We start from the raw sequence: 16,930 nt of genomic DNA on the forward strand, positions 1-16,930 counted from the left end.
TGGCAGTTTTGTTAAGTGGTTTTATGATCTTTGCATGAATATTCTCCAGAGCAGTTATACTCATATTCATTGCTTACCCAATATGCTTTTCTTAAAAGGAAATTGATTCTAAATTGCTTACTTCTCTACAGTTTGCAGTCTGTGCTGGAAGATCTCCTGGTTGCTACTTCTGATGGACTTCTTCATCTTATTCACTGGGAAGGAATGACAAATGGGAGGAAAGCTATTAATCTTTGTACAGTACCCTTTTCAGTAGATCTCCAGTCATCTAGAGGTAGTTACACTTTTTTCATGAGACAGAACCAGATGTTTTATATTTTATATAAACTAGTTAGATATTTCTTATGGATGAACATTGGTTTATCTACTTTGGAATTAATTATGCAAGGGAGGAGGGTGTGTGTGTGTGTGTGTGTGGGAGAGAGAGAGAGAGTAGGAAAGAGTAGTTCAGTTGTTTAGTGTTGTTAGGTCATTATGTTTGCCCTTTTAACTGTCCTTATATGGTTTGCAAGCAAAAATACAAGAGAATTAATTTACTATATTTATATTCATATTTCATGTACTTTTTTTTTCATCAGCAGGTTCATTCCTGGGCTTTGAAGATGTGCACATTAGAGACATGGAATACTGTGCCACACTTGATGGGTTTGCTGTTGTGTTTAATGATGGTAAAGTTGGATTTATCACACCAGTGTCAAGTAGATTTACTGCAGAGGTATGACTTATTTACTTGGAATGTTTATTTTTTAATTTTGCATTTATTAATTTTAGTCTTTATTAAACCCCTCCCCTATTTTCCTTAAGATTTTTTTAATCAAAACTATACATATAAATAGTGTAAGTAGACAATTCTATTGACATGTTAATGAAAAATGATAGTTCCTTTCCTCCTGCTTGTTCTCTTCATGCCGTTTTCATTCTCAGAGGCAACTACTTTTTATTCCTTCACTGGTGATTTTGCTATTTATCTCCACTACTCTGAGTATTTCCTGTAATTTTTAGTTTTTAGGCTGTGTTCATTGACTTCCCATTGTGGAAAATGACCATGTACTTCCCACTTCCCTGTTCCCCCACCCTGTCTGTAAGTTCTTCCCATCTTCCCAATATAGTTATTGTGATTTTGATTATGTTAGTATCCGTTTCATCTTGAATAAATTTCTCTTGGAGCCTTCTGGACGATTGCTTACTATACATACCTATTTAACACAGTTGCCTTTTTAGGCTGTCCATCATTATCATCCTGTGGATTTCCTATATTCCTTTATTTTTAGATCCTTTCAGAGTTAATGGTTAATTAATATTTGATTCATTAATATATGAATTTGGTTGCTGTGACAGAGACCCAAAATAAGAATTTGGATTCACTGAAGGCTGTGTGGGCTTTGGTGGGTTTGGTTGACTGTGATCTTCATCATAGGGTGAGCTAACTGGGTTATTTCTTTTCCTCCCCACTCCGTATCCAGTGTCTGTTGGAGAAGAGTCCTGCAGTCTTTCTCAGAGAATATGTACCTGGCTGGCCCAGTATTTTGGGATTTGAGTTATGGAAGAGTTAGACTAGAGGGTCCAAATTCAGGATGTAAACTCCCATGTATCCCTATTTTTGGTGTGGTCTAGAGACCACTGAGATTTTTTTGTTTTTCTCTAAAGAAAAACTCCAGTTTTCTATTGGAGTGGAGGTGGGATATTTCTTAGCTGCTCAGACTGGGAGGTAGGCAGTGCCAGCTACTGATTAAACAGGCTTTAAACCAATCCTGCTGCTTTTAGTTCAGCTTTTGAGAGACATTTAAATTCCAAGGCCTTTTGTGTACCTTACAATGTAAGTGTGGCTGTTTTTCAACATCATTACTGCTAGTTAAGGATTCTAGTCATCCACTTGCTTCCCAGCGTCCAGAATTTTCTGATACCACCTCCTCTCCCATTCTTTGTCCTTGCCAACATATGCATTTTGAAAAAAATCTTTTCTGTTATAAAAGTTGGGGTTTTAAGAGTCAGAGAAGCTAAATATTCATGTTCAGTGTGTTTAATGGAAAGGATTTTAAGTTTTCAAGGGCATATTTTTCTATATGGTATCAGCTTTCTGTCTGATTTATTTCACTCAGCATAATGCCCTCAAGGTCCATCCATGCTGTTGCAAAAGGCAAGATTTCATTCTTCTTTATGGCTAAATAATATAGTTGACCCTTGAACAACATAGGTTTGAACTGTGCAGGTCCACCTACACCTGGGTTTTTTTCAGTAAATACATGCCACAGTACTCTACGATCTGCGATTGATTGAATCCACAGATGCGGAACCAAGGATATGGAGGGACAACTGTAAAGTTGTATGTGCCGGGGGTAGATGCCCCTAACCCCCATGTTGTAAGGGTCACCTGTATATTCCTGTGTGTGTGTACCAAATTTTCTTTATCCATTCATCCATCAGTGGGCCCTTAGATGTTTCCATATTTGGCTATTGTAAATAATGCTGCATTGAACATGGGAGTACAGTTATCTTTTTAAGTTAGTGTTTTCTTCTTCTTCTATTTTTTTTTTTTTTTTGGATAAATACCCAGAAGTGGAATTGCTGGATTATACGGTTGTTCTAACTTTACTTTTTTTTTTTTTTTTTTTTTGAGGAAGTTCCATACTGTTTTCTCTAGTGGCATACCAATTTACATTCCCATCAACAGTGCACAAGGGTTCCCTTTTCTCCACATCCTCCCAACACTTATTATTTCTTGTCTTTTTGATAATAGCCATTCTGACAGGTACGAGGTGATACCTCATTGTGGTTTTGATTTGCATTTCCCTGGTGTTAGTGATGCTGAGCATCTTGTCAGGTACTTTTTGGCTCTCTCTGTGTGTTCTTTGGAGAAATGTCTATGCAGATCATCTGCCCATTTTTTAATCAGAATTTTTTTGCTATTAAATGTGTGAGTTTTTAATATATTTTGGATACAATCTTTTCTCACATATATGATTTGCAAATATTTTCTCCCATTCAGTAGATTGCCTCTTCATTTTGTTGACATATGTTTGGGATTTAAATGTTTTTACTGAAAACAAAAATATTAGAGCTGGAAAGTGAGTGACTGATTTCTGAATATCAGCTTGTATTAGTATTTGGTTAAAGAAAGTTTTCTAGTAAATTAAGGATTTAAAATAATGTAAAGTAGACGAAACATTATTAAATAAGTTATAAGTAGAAAATATAAATTACAAGAAAACAATACATATCTATTACTGGTAATTGGGAAATACACTAATGCCGTATTTATATCAGACATTATTTAAGTGCTTTATAAAAATCCTGTTTGGCACTGCCTTCTTTTTTTTTTTTTTTGGCTCTGCCGAGCGGTGATGCAGGATCTTAGTTCCCTGACCAGGGATCAAATCCACGCCCCCTGCAGTGGAAGCGTGGAGTCTTAACCACTGGACTGCCAAGGAAGTCCCCTGTTTGGCACTGTTCAATACAGTTAGCAAATGTATTAAAATATGTCAGATTATGCCACTCCTCTGCTCAGAACCCTTCAGTAGGACAAGATATTTAGGACAAAACCTGCTGAGGACAGCTAAAAGAGCTGGAGAAAAAATATTTTTTGAATGTGCTTAACGGCTTTGGAGAGCTAAAAAGACTGTAAAGAGCTAACAAGACTGGTTAGGGGAGGCCAGAGGCCCAGTGAGCTAAAAGCCCAGTGTTTGACATGACAATGAGCATGAACAAACAAGGCTGTATGCAACAACATGGATGAATCTCACAAACATGTTTAGTGGAAGCGGCTAGACACAAAAGAGTACATGCTCTGATTCTATTTTATATAAAATTGAAGGAAAACAAAAAACATAGGCAGCTCTGAATCAGTTCTGTGTGGACGCATGTTTAAGTGTTAATGGTTTAAAGGAAAAGAAGGAAGTGATTACTATGTAAGTCTGGATATTGTTTCTTTTGTGGTAGAGGTGAGGATAATATTGATCAGGAGTGACACTGTTGGGGGACTTGTGGGTACTGGTAATTCCTAGCCTGAGTGGTAATTTCACAAGTGTTTACTTTGTGATATTATTGTGATGTACATTTTTGCTTTTGTATTTTTCTCTAATGTATTATAATTCATAATAGAAAGGGTTAAAAAAAACTAAAGACACTCCAAATGACTCCCCATATATGAATTGGAGAAAAAGCCAAAGTTCTTATGGTGACTTTCAAAGCCCTATAAATCTGGCCCCCTATTTCATCTGTTACCTCATTTATTCCTTCTCCTTCCCCCATTCCACTCCACTCCACTCCATCTGCACAGGCCTCTTTGATGTTCTTTGAACATGCCAGAAATGCTACTGTGACAGGGCCTTTCTACTGCTGTATCTCCGAAAGTACTTTCCTCAAGAGGCACCTTCATAGGGCAGACCTTTTAATATTACATCTTCACCCATATACTCTCTTCTCCTTAATTGTTTTATTATTTTTTTCTGTAACATTTACTAACCTCCCACGTGATACTGTATAGTTTTTTAAACTTGTCAGTCTCTTAACAAACGTAAAGCAGGGATATAGCTAGGGATTTTGGTATGTTTGAATATCTGCAGTATCCTTGGCACCTAGAGCAGTACCTGGTGAATAGTAGGCACCTGGAAAATTTTTGTTATAGGGATGAATAGACGAATTTCAGTCTAGGCAGCAGTCCAAAGAAATAATGCTCAATGCTGTCTTCGCCATTTTTGTTAACTAAAATAATGTCTAGTTTTATTATTAAAATTGAAGAATAAATAAAATTCCTACAAAAAAGCAAATATTCCATATTTAGATAGTAGATTCTATAGTTAGGAATTAAATAAAATCTATAGTATTATATTTCAAACAGTTTAATTATATTGGATCATCTAATTTTACTATCGTGATAATCCAGAAATAAAGTGCTGTATTGTAGTGTGCTGATTTTTTGTGCTTACTGAACAGTCATGATGACCTTTGCCTTAGAAATTTATGATCTAGGATGCCCTTGATTTGACAAATAAAAACAGACAAGGGAGCTGAATCTATTCTGCGTCTGTATTCAGAATTAAGTAGCATATAAAGCTTAATAATAATGTCATTCATTTATTGAAGCTTAACTTGTTGAATTCCAGGCATTGTATTAAGTGGGTTACTTGTATGTAAGTTCTCATTTAATTTTCAAAACACTCTAAGAGGTAATTTACAGATAAGAAAACTGAAGCTTGGAAAGGTCAAATAATCATTTTAGCAAGTCGGGTAGATCTGAGATGTTATGTCAGGCTGCCAGATACCATGCTACTAACCACTGTACTATAAAGCAAAGGAGTAATAGAGAATAGTCAGCAATTGACAAATCATTAATCACTTCTAAAGGATAGATGAAATAAAATCGACCATTTTCGATTGATCAGAAAAGTTCAACACTATATGCTAGGTGACAAGAATAATAATAGTGAGCAAATTAGATGCAGTTTCTACCATTAAGAGGTTTACATTTTAATAGGAAAGTTGTCTTCATTTAATTTGAATTTACAGGTCAGATATCCATTTTTTAGTGTTTTATGAATAGATTAGCACTGGACTGAGCTCATTTGGGAATATGTATTGAACCAGTTAATGAAATTGAGGTTTTTAAGGGAGAAAATCCAGATGGTAGTTCTGATGGGATGTTTTCCTATCCAGATCAAACCATATAAAGAACCATATAAAGCCTTATAAAACTGTGTTCACTGAAGGAGAATTTTATTGATAAAAGTATATTTGGGGAACATGCTTTAAATCTTAACTATTTTTCTTAATTTTAGCAGCTTCATGGAGTTTGGCCACAAGATGTTGTTGATGGAACTTGTGTAGCAGTAAATAACAAGTATCGACTGATGGCGTTTGGTTGTGCGAGGTAATTGATACAGATGTCTGTATTTTAAGACTTACTGCCAAAAATAATGGGTTTTTTTTAAACCGTAAGATATTCTTAACACACTTAAGAACTTTATTGTGCCTTTCATAATTTATGAATCAGCCTTAATATAAAATTTAAAAGCATTTTAATAGATTGAAGCAAACAAATCTAAAGGGCAGATTTTGGAGATTGGGTGTTTAAGTTTGTAAAAGTGAGCTTTTTTTCAGTGGTAGGAAATTGAGTCACAAGTTAAGAAGATTAAATCAGTTAAAATTTAGGTTCTTTATTGTTTAAAAGAAGATCAGGAAGAATGTTTTCCTTTTTTGGAAACAGTCCTTTCTTTTTAAGACATCAGTGTTGACTTGCCTTTGAATTAGTGGGTGTGCCTTAGTTAACAAGCAAATTAAAAGCTTATACATAAAATCAATTTCTTGCTTTAATTCAAATAATTCAGGTTTTAGAAGTAAAATTGAATACAAATTATTCATTCAACAAATATATTTGTGTCTGCCATGTGCCAGGCACAATTCTAAGCACTTGGGATACATTAGAAAACAACAAATATACCTGACTTTTTTGAGCTTTATGTTTTAGCTCAAATAAAAAGATTATATCAGATGCTGAGAGTAATGCCTTAAAATGTGTATAGTGCTTTTTAGTCTTCAAAACTCTTTGTTAAATATAAAATTCCATTTTGACCTCAAAATGTGACTTAGTGGTTCTGTAGAACATAACATCTAATATTGTTTCCAGCTACATCAAGGTAAGTATCAAAGTATTTCTATCAGTATAAGTAATACACTGATAGTGTTATAAATCACTGCCTTCATTATACTGTCAATAATCTGTTTGTGAAGTCGGAAATCCTTATCCTCAACACATTGCTTCTCACTGAGGAGATAAATGTAGAAAGTAAATTTAACTTAGTGTAAGGAGAAAAGGAAAGCGTATTTTTCTTCATCATTATGGATTTGATTTGGTCACATTTTGTTTAGAATTTTTAAATCTATGTTCCTGAGTACAGTTTGCTATAGTTTTTTTTTTTTCTCTCTCCTGGTTAACCAAGGTTATGCTTGTCTCATAAGACAAGTTGAGGAAGGATTTCTCTCTTTCCCTTCTTTGTTCATCTTTGAATGTGTGGCTGAATTTGTCAGTGAAGCCACCTGAGCCTAGAATTTTCTTGATTACTAATTCAATTCAGTTTTAAAATAGACTGAAGAACATTTAGATTTTTTGTCTCTTAGTCATTTTGGCAGGTTGTGTTTTTCTAGGAATTGGTTTCTTTCATATACACTGTCAAACTTATTGGCATAGAGTTTATAATATCCTTTTTAACTTTCATACTGTAAAATAACAAACAGGAAGGTGCATAATCCAGATATTCACAGTTTTACAAATAATTATAATACAAACATCCATCTTTTCACAACTCAGTCAAGAAATAGAACGTTGCCAGCCAATATAAGTTTTACTCCTGCCACTTCCTAATCATGACTCCCATCCCCCCCTTAACACTTAAAGGTAACCAATTTTGTCTTTCATGATAATCATTTCCATTTTTTTTTTACAGTTTTACCACTCAAGTATGCATTCCTAAAAAGCATAATTTAGTTTTACCTAATTTTGAACTTTATATGAATAGAATCATATTCTATGTTTTGTGTCTTGATTCTTTCAGTCAACGTTGTGCATTCGTCCAGCTTATTTGCCAGTAACTGAAATCATTTATTTGGGATTGATTTATAAGTAGTGTTTTGGTGTATGAATATATCATACTTTGTCTGATTTCCTGTTAAAGGACATTTACATTATTTCTTGGTTTCCAAAAAAGGAGACATTCTCTTACATAAATGCATCATCTTTAGTCAAACACATGGGAAAATTAATGATAAATCCCCAATAAGATCTAATATTGAATTCATATTCATACTAACCCAGTTGTCACCAAATTTCCTTCATCTCTTTTGTTTTAATCAGAATCATTCAAAATTCAGGAATTATATTTGGTTATTATTTCTCTTTAGTTACCTTTTGCCTATAAAAATCCTTGTATCTTTTTTCTTATTTTTATGACATTAACTTTTTTTTGAGTCTAGGTCAGTTGTTTACAGAATATCCTACATTCTAAATGTGTCTCATCGTTTTCTCATATTGGCATTTAATTAGTTTCTGTAACACCTGTTTGAATCTTGAAGGTGGTTCTTATTGAGCCAGTGTAGTCAAATGAGTAGGAAGCTCACATCAGCATTTAGAGGAAACTGACAGAGACGGGAACAGTGGTAGGTGTGCAGTTCTACATCACCTACATTTAGGACTAGCACCCAGGGGTCTAGCAAGGCCAGATTTTAGAAGCCCGGATTCTAGCCCTTCTTCCAGGGTAATGAAGGTGGAATCTTGGCCTTCAGCCTTTTAGTTACCTCAGTTTTCATGAGTTGGGAGAGGATCAGCCCTTCTTATGGCATGATCGTGGGTTGGGGTGAAAGTTTTGTGATTATAGCTATGTGACATAACTGACCTAGTGGCTTCTAGCCCTGATCTGCCAGCACTTACCAGGATTAATTGACTTGAACACCTCATTAGAGTTCTATAAGAAACCAGCTTTCTTTTAGGATGACAGTTTACAGCCTAATTCTTCCCCTTATATTTAAAGGTTTGATTAGATTCTGGTTAAACATTTTTGTCATAGGTGTTTTGTACTTCCTATGGCATCATGCAGCAATAACATTGAGTGGTCTCAGTATTGATGATGCTAAATTTGATTACTTACGGTGGTAATAGCCATATATATCTCTATTATAGAGAGATGTTTTTTGCTTTGAGATTAGTAAGTAGTGTCTTTTTAATGAAATATATTTTTCTTTTATGGTGGGCTTATGAGAAATGGAAAGAAAAATAATTTAAGTAATATAGGCACTATAAATACTTAAAACGTTAATTGTCAGTCTTTTGTAACTATTGACATAGCACCTACTTCTTATATTAGAAATATCTGGACTCCTCACTGACTTGTTAGAGTTCAGCAACCCAGAGTTAGCACTTGACAGTTGTTAGATGCAAAGCAAAAATAAGTAAATACCTGCTAGCCACTTAGTGCTGTCTTTCAGCAAGGTATCTAATTGGGCAGGTAGTCTGGATAGATATCTGTTCCAGGCATTTGGCTTCTAAGTTAGAGTAACAGATCAGATTTTTCTCTCCCACCTAAAATTGCCAAGAAAATGGACAAAAATATGAAACAAGTGTTTTGAATTCAAGACATAGGACATCAGGCAACAAAGGATAGTGATCCCTGAAAGATGAGAAACTAAATAAGAAAACTCTTCAACTGCCCCAGCTTCAATTACTTTGAGAGAATCTCCAGCACAAGGAGAGAGAGACAGGGCCTGGCAGATTCCCTGGGTTGAGTGTGTGGAAAGGAAATGAGAGTCTGGGAGACCAAAGCAGCTGGGGCTCACAGGCCAGACATCAGAGGAGAGAGTGGCACAAAGAGAGAACTCCAGAGAGCTGTAGAGGGTTTCTTTTGAGTATTGAACTGAAACATGGAAGACAAAAGACCCAAATCAAACATTACAGAAGAAAAGATTAATAAGCTTGAAGAACACAGCAAGAGAAATGATGCAAAATGAAACACAGAGAGAAAAAAAGAATTTAGAAACAGAGCATCAGTGAGCTGTGGGATAACTTCAAGTGGCCTATTATTGCAGGTATTTTATTTAGTCCCCATCCTGATCCTTGAGAAGAGTGGGGCTGGAAACTGGAAACTGATCAAAGCTGCTGTGAGGAGATCATCTAACTTCTCCTACCTTGAAGGAGTACAGATAAGGGTCAGAACATTCTGGCAGTCATAAGCTAGTATCATCCTGATGTGTGCAAAAGCAGCCTTGGATTTAAATTATTTTTAAAACAACATTTATGTTAAATTTTCGATCTGAGAATGACTCTGTAAGCAGAAATGATATTTTTTGTGATTATTATAATTCAATTTTGAAATATAGCTTAGATGTAATATACAGATTCTTTGTTTTGGTTTCTGGCCCTTTGTAAGTTTGACCCTTGTAAAGATTTTTTAATGGAATAATGATACTTACCATATATATAAGAGTATGTATCATGTGTATACATACAAAAGATAATATAAGGTAAAAAATAACAAAATGAAGATTTCTGAAAGTTCCCAGTACTGCACTGATGTAGCCCCCGTTTGTCTCTCTTCTTTAATATTCCCCTTTCTCCACCAGGGCAGTTACTAATCTGGAATCTGTGTACATTAGGTCCTTGTTGTATTTTTACCACAAATGTATTTAACTATGTTTTGAATGTTTTTCACAGTATAGAAACAGAATTATACTATTTATGTAGATATATAGATAGATGGGTGGGTAGATAGATATGCTGTCCATTTTAATGCACATGACAAAAATTCATTTTCAGTGCTATATGGTATACTACTATATAAATATACCACAGTTTCTCTTTCCTTTGTCTTATTGCTGGACATGCAGATTATTTCCATTTCTTTGCACTTATTCCCAGTACTATAATGAACATTATACATGTCTCAAAGACAAGGATATTTCTGGGGTATATCTGTAGGTGAAATTGCTAGATTACAGAATATGCATTTGTTTAAATTTAAGAGATGACTGCAAATTATTTACAAAATGGTTTTATTCTAGTTTACACTCCTATCAGCAGAACATAATATTTCCCATAGTCATGTTTTTTTATATTTGTATTTGTCTCTTTACACTAAAAGTCTTTTTGATTTTTACAGTGGTTCTGTACAGGTTTATACAATAGATAACACCACTGGAGCCATGCTACTATCTCATAAACTAGAGTTAACAGCAAAACAATATCCTGGTGAGTCCTCTTCTTTTTTTTTTTTTTTTTTTTCTTCTTAATTAAAGGTAATATGTGTAGTGAGGTTTTAAATTAAATGATGGAGGCCAAAGGCCAAATATTGTTAAAATATGTAACAATGTTCTCTCTGACCCAAGGATTTCTGTGTCACTAGAGGCTCCTGGGATATCTCTTCATTTAGTTTTCTCTATCCTCACTTAGTTTTAGCCCCTATATTCCTTGTCTGGGTTTTGCTTTAGACTCTTGCCTGATTTCATCGCCTCTTATTTTATGCCTTCCAATTCCATTTGTTCATTCAATGAGTAATTATTGAGTACATACTGTAAGCCAGACACTGTTCTAAATGCTGGTTACACAGCAGTAAACAAACCAGAAAATCTCTTTCTGAACCCCCTTAGTGACTGTTGATTGAATCCTGTCCACAGATGTAAGTCTAAAGTCTGTATCATTGGAAATGTTTTGAATGAAACTAACAGAAAACCCAACTTACTATTGCTTAAACAAATAGGATTTATTTTCTGTAATAGCAAGAAATCCAAAGGTAAGCTGCTGTTGGCATTCATTTGGCCTTTCTGTCATGATCACAGGGTAGTTTCTGAGCTCCAAGCATTACTGCTGCATTTGAGTCAAGAGGAAAGGAGGAAAGAAAGCATCTATATGCTTTTTGATCAGGAAAGCAAAAAAGCTAGATTGAATTTGAGTTCTTCCAGAGAAGATTTCTGTTTGTTTCTTCCAATCACCTGGGAAAACTACATCAATCTGGAACCCTTTGCATTATATTCTCTGTTTGAGATTTTTTTGAATCATACAAGTTACACAAATTACAGATCAGACTGAGGACTGCTTTCTGGTTGCAGATTCTCAGGGGAACTTCTTTATTTTCCATTCAATACCATGGACAAAAACAGGGAAGTGTTCCTTGCTATTTTTTCGCCTTCCATGTGGTAGAGTTTATTTCTCATTCTCCCTTGTTCATGGAATCTTTGTAGTCCCAGCTTTACGTGGGTATCTTCTATTAGATTCCCTGCCTTGGCCAAGCTCTGAGCTTTATCTCCTGTTCCTCACATGCTGTGAGTCGTCAGATGTAAAAGTCAGGTCTCTAGGGTTTGGCAGAAAAATTCAGGGCAAGAGCACTTGGTACACTCACTTACCTCCCAGTATTTTTGGATATTTTGATGTGTTTAAGTATTCTGTTTAACATTTTAGTTGTTTCAGTGTGGAGAGTCATTCAAGGTGTCATTTCGCTATACTGCCAGAAACAGAAATTTGCTCCTTAAGTTTTTATCATTCTTACTGCATAGCCTTTAAAGGCTTGCATATATTTTTTTCTAAGGACACTTTTTGCTGCAACTGACAAGAATAGGGTGTTGTGTATTTTGATTGTGTTTTCTAACCCTTTTATCTGTTTAATTTTCTATCCATACTAATGTTGTGATGTGCATTACAGTAGTTACCAGCCACATGTGGCTGTTTAAATGAAACTAACTGACATTAAAGAAAATTAAAACTTTTCTCAGTTTCATAGTCACACCTAAATGTTGAATAGCCACATGTAGCTAGTGACTGTCTGTTAGACCAAGCAAATATAGAACATTTATCATCATTTCAGGAAGTTCTCCTCATTGCTTCTATTGATTGATTGACAGCACTGTATTGAATTTTTTAGATTGTTTCCTTTTCTCATGTTCTTGGAATGCCAATTCTCCCTTTGGTTATCTGCTAACTCTCACTCTTGCAGTTTTTCTTATGGGAGAGTGCTGCCTTCTTGAGTTACATAACTTTAGACTATAAAAACTGCTTAAAATGTCGGGAGACTTGTGCTGTCCTGCATCTTGAACACAGACAAGCTTCTGTGTATTTTTCTGGCTCCACTGGCTGATTTTTACAGGTGGCAGCACTGCAGGAGTCCTTATGTGATAACAGCGGCTTCCATTCTGATTCCCAGACTCACGCCAGCCTGAAACCCCTTTCTTGTCTTTGTATAGGATGTGAGACCCCAACTCCCTAGTCATTGCTAGGTCCCATTCCAACCTTCTGTCCCTATATTTCTAACCTTTTTCACCTCACCACTCCCCACTCTTCACACCTCCGCCCCCTGGGCTGCCTTAATTCAAACACTAACCAAACTCACTTTCAGTTTTCTCCTTTCTTTCTTCAGAGTTCAGCTCTGTAACAGAAAGTCTGTGGATTACGTTTTACATTTTTCTCATGCAGGTTATCACAATCTATGTTTATGGTAGGTTACCAGCTAGATAAATTTTCCATATTCCTGCCACTTGAAGATTAGGTTAACTGTCATTAACATTTTATTGTATATCTCTACAACTAGATTTTAATGTGTGTATAATACTTGGAAAATAGATATGCATATTATGTACATATGTATATATATATGTTTACTTGGGATTAATAGGAATACTGTTTATAACCATTCTGTAAGCTTTGATTTGAGTTTGTATGTTTCTTCTTGGTTTGGTTTTAAATTTCGCTCTTAAATGTGTAAAGTATACTAATAAGATACGAGGTTTCTTATGCATGTTACCATTTATTTATTTGGTTATTTGTTTTGTTTTAGTTTCGTCATTTGATATGGCTTTATTGGGCATTTTTTTTTCTATTTTGATAAGAATTTTTTTTTTATTGGAGTAGAATTGCTTTACAATGTTGTGTTAGTTTCTCCTGTACAATGAAATGAATCAGCTATATGTATACATACATCCCCCCCACCTTGGTCCTCTCTCTCACCCCCCCCATCCCACCCATCTTGGTTGTCACAGAGCACTGAGCTGAGCTCCCTGTGCTATACAGCAGGTTCCCACTAGCTATCTGTTTTACACATGGTAGTGTATTTATGTCAAACCTAATCTCCCAATTTGTCCCACCCTCCCTATCCCCTGCTGTGTCCACATGTCCGTTCTCTACGTCTCTGTCTCTATTCCTGCCCTGCAAATAGGTTCATCTGTACCATTTTTCTAGATTCCACATATATGCATTAATATACGATATTTGTTTTTCTCTCTCTGGTTTACTTCACTCTGTATGACAGACTCTAGGTCCATCCACATCTCTACAAATGATCCAATTTCGTTCCTTTTTATGGCTGAGTAATATGCCATTGTATGTATCTACCACATCTTCTTTATCCATTCATCTGTCATTAGACATTTAGGTTGTTTCCATATCCTGGCTATTGTAAATAGTACTGCAGTGAACATTGGGGTGCATGTGTCCTTTTGAATTATGATTTTCTCAGGGTATATGCCCAATAGTGGGATTGCTGGGTCATATAGTAGTTCTGTTTTTAATTTTTTAAGGAACCTCCATAGTGTTCTCCATAGTGGCTGTATCAATTTACATCCCACCAACAGTGCGAAAGGGTTCCCTTTTCTCCGCACCCTCTCCAGCATTTGTTTGTAGATATTTTGATGTTGGCCATTCTGACAGGTGTGAGGTGATACCTCATTGTGGTTTTGATTTGCATTTCTCTAACGATTAGTGATGTTGAGCATCCTTTCATGTGTTTGTTGGCCATCTGTATATCTTCTTCAGAGAAATGTCTATTTAGAGCTTCTGCCCTTTTTTGGATTGGGTTGTTTGTTTTTTTGATATTGATCTGCATGAGCTGCTTATATATTTTGGAGATTAATCCTTTGTCAGTTGCTTGGTTTGCAAATATTTTCTCCCATTCTGAGGGTTGTCTTTTCATCTGGTTTATGGTTTCCTTTGGTGTGCAAAAGCTTTGAAGTTTCATTAGGTCCCATTTATTTATTTTTGTTTTTATTTTCATTACCCTAGGAGGTGGGTCAAAAAAGATCTTGTTGTGGTTTATGTCAAAGAGTATTTTTCCTGTGTTTTCCTCTAAGAGTTTTATAGTGTCTGGTCTTACATTTAGGTCTTTAATCCATTTTGAGTTTATTTTTGTGTATGGTGTTAAGGTAGTGTTCTAATTCCATTCTTTTGCATGTAGCTGTCCAGTTTCCCTGGCACCACTTATTGAAGAGGCTGTCTTTTCTCCATTGTATGTTCTTGCCGCCTTTGTCATAAATTAGGTGACAGTATGTGCATGGGTTTATCTCTGGGCTTTCTATCCTGTACCATTGATCTATATTTCTGTTTTTGTGCCAGTACCATACTGTCTTGATTACTCTAGCTTTGTAATATAGTTTGAAGTCAGAGAACCTGATTCCTCCAGATCTGTTTTTCTTTCTCAAGATTGCTTTGGCTATTCGGGGTCTTTTGTGTTTCCATACTATTTTTTATATACATAAATAATACAGTTATTCATATATCTGAATTATGGTGGGAAATGCTAATGTGAGGATTCAAACATAGGCAGAGGAAAAAAGTTTTACTTACTCTATTAACAAAGGCTGTCTTCTGTAGGCTAAAATCTGTATACAAGCCCTTTGTGGCAAAGGTACTTATAACAAAAATTTATTAATACTGCAGATGTAAGGAATTTTAATTTTAAAGAGGTGAAAGCTATAGATCTTTTGAATTGCTGATGGGAAATGCTGCTATGTTTCATTTAACTCTGCAGTAAAGAAACTTGGATTTTACTACACAATGAAATTTTCTCCTTTACTAATTATATATGAAGAACTATTATTAGTTAAAAGAAGATATAAGCGCCTATGGTACTGAGGCTGGAGTTTACCTACTTAATCCTAATGTAAGGTTAAGCTTCGATTTATTTTAACTTGGATCTCTTTGATATTGCTGATGGAACATGGAGATCATGGTAAAATATTATTTTACATTTTAAAACACCCTCATACTTTGCAGAGTAGTTTGACATTCAGTGTTGAATCATTCAAGGGAAATATTATTCCCATCTTACAGAAACTGATTTGCCCAAATCCAAAGCCTTTTTAAGACTACACAGTTATAGTTATTTAAGCTAATAGTGGCCAGAAACGGTTTTTGGTTCATATAAATCACTTGGATACTGACTTTGTTCTGTTTAGATCGGGTCAAGGCTAATGACCATACTGATTTTAAATAGCCCTAAACGAACAGAATTCATCTCATTATTTGAAGCAGGCATGCCTTTCTGCTTGTTTCAACTTGAAGGTATAGGCTGTAAAAAATACTAAGTATTTATGAAGCAATCATTTATTTTTAACTCTTCTCACAATTTCTTAACAGACATTTGGAACAAAACAGGAGCTGTTAAATTGGTCAGATGGTCTCCTGACAATAGTGTTGTAATAGTGACCTGGGAATATGGAGGCCTTTCTTTATGGAGTGTATTTGGAGCTCAGCTGATTTGTACACTTGGAGGAGATTTTGCGTGAGTCAATAAAGAAATTTTAGATGAAATAACTCCATTTTCTCCAAGACAATACACATACACAGAAACTTTGTTATACAGCTACCATTTTGCCTTGACTCTGAACCCAAAACAATTTGTAAGGTTCAGAATTAATGTATTCAGAATGTATTGTTTCCTCATACATCCATCCTCTTTCCATCCTCTTAAAACTGACCATTCAGTGAAAGTGCATTTATTTATTGAACCCCTATTGCGTATATGATAACATGTTAGATTCAAAGCTAAATCAGACATGAATCTGCCTTCAAGTAGCTTATTATCTAATAAGAGTGGTAAGCTATATACATAAATAACTAGTAGGAAATGAAAAATTCCATTATCTCATTGGGTTAATGTAGGTTAACTCAGTGGGTTGATAGAACTGGGTTAATATCTCTGTCCACTTCATATACTACCCTGAACTTCAGTCCTGATATAATGAACACACCTTCCCAAACTGCATGACCCTGTTAAGAAGTTATTTAGTAACCGGAAGACTGTATCTCAGTGATATACCTAGGTGTATTAACCAGGAGTCTCATATTTCATACGGTATTGTGTATTTCTCATTCTAAGGAACAAAATCAGTTTTTTTAAATTAAAGCTAAATATTACATGCAATTAGAAGACTCTTCTTAATTAAGTTTCTATTGTGTTTCAGTTATAGGTCTGATGGTACCAAAAAAGATCCCCTTAAGATCAACTCTATGGTAAGTTCTTTCTATAAAATATTGATACAGTGTGAAAAACTTGGTTTTTTCTTCTTCTTCTCTCATGTTGATCTGATAAAATTACAAAGCTATTCTAGTCTCAGCAGACTCTTATACAGTTCTTGCTTTGATAAAAGTATTATCTTTAAAAATCAGGAGGCTGCCCAGTTTTCAGTA

The 16,930-nt window shown here is 35.1% G+C and overlaps 1 protein-coding gene across 1 annotated transcript in view; it reads left to right on the forward strand.

Moving 5' to 3' along the window:
* Positions 1-16,930, forward strand: part of RIC1 (RIC1 homolog, RAB6A GEF complex partner 1) — a 136,078-nt gene that overhangs the window by 86,067 nt on the left and 33,081 nt on the right. The window contains exons 5-10 of the mRNA XM_060155058.1: positions 132-274; positions 579-715; positions 5,775-5,866; positions 10,641-10,729; positions 15,878-16,022; positions 16,705-16,753. Of these exons, the coding sequence (XP_060011041.1) occupies positions 132-274; positions 579-715; positions 5,775-5,866; positions 10,641-10,729; positions 15,878-16,022; positions 16,705-16,753 (655 nt within the window). The remainder of the gene's footprint in view (positions 1-131; positions 275-578; positions 716-5,774; positions 5,867-10,640; positions 10,730-15,877; positions 16,023-16,704; positions 16,754-16,930) is intronic.

The sequence above is a fragment of the Lagenorhynchus albirostris genome, chromosome 7 (assembly GCF_949774975.1).
Source record: "Lagenorhynchus albirostris chromosome 7, mLagAlb1.1, whole genome shotgun sequence".
NCBI classification, from domain to species: Eukaryota; Metazoa; Chordata; class Mammalia; order Artiodactyla; family Delphinidae; genus Lagenorhynchus; species Lagenorhynchus albirostris.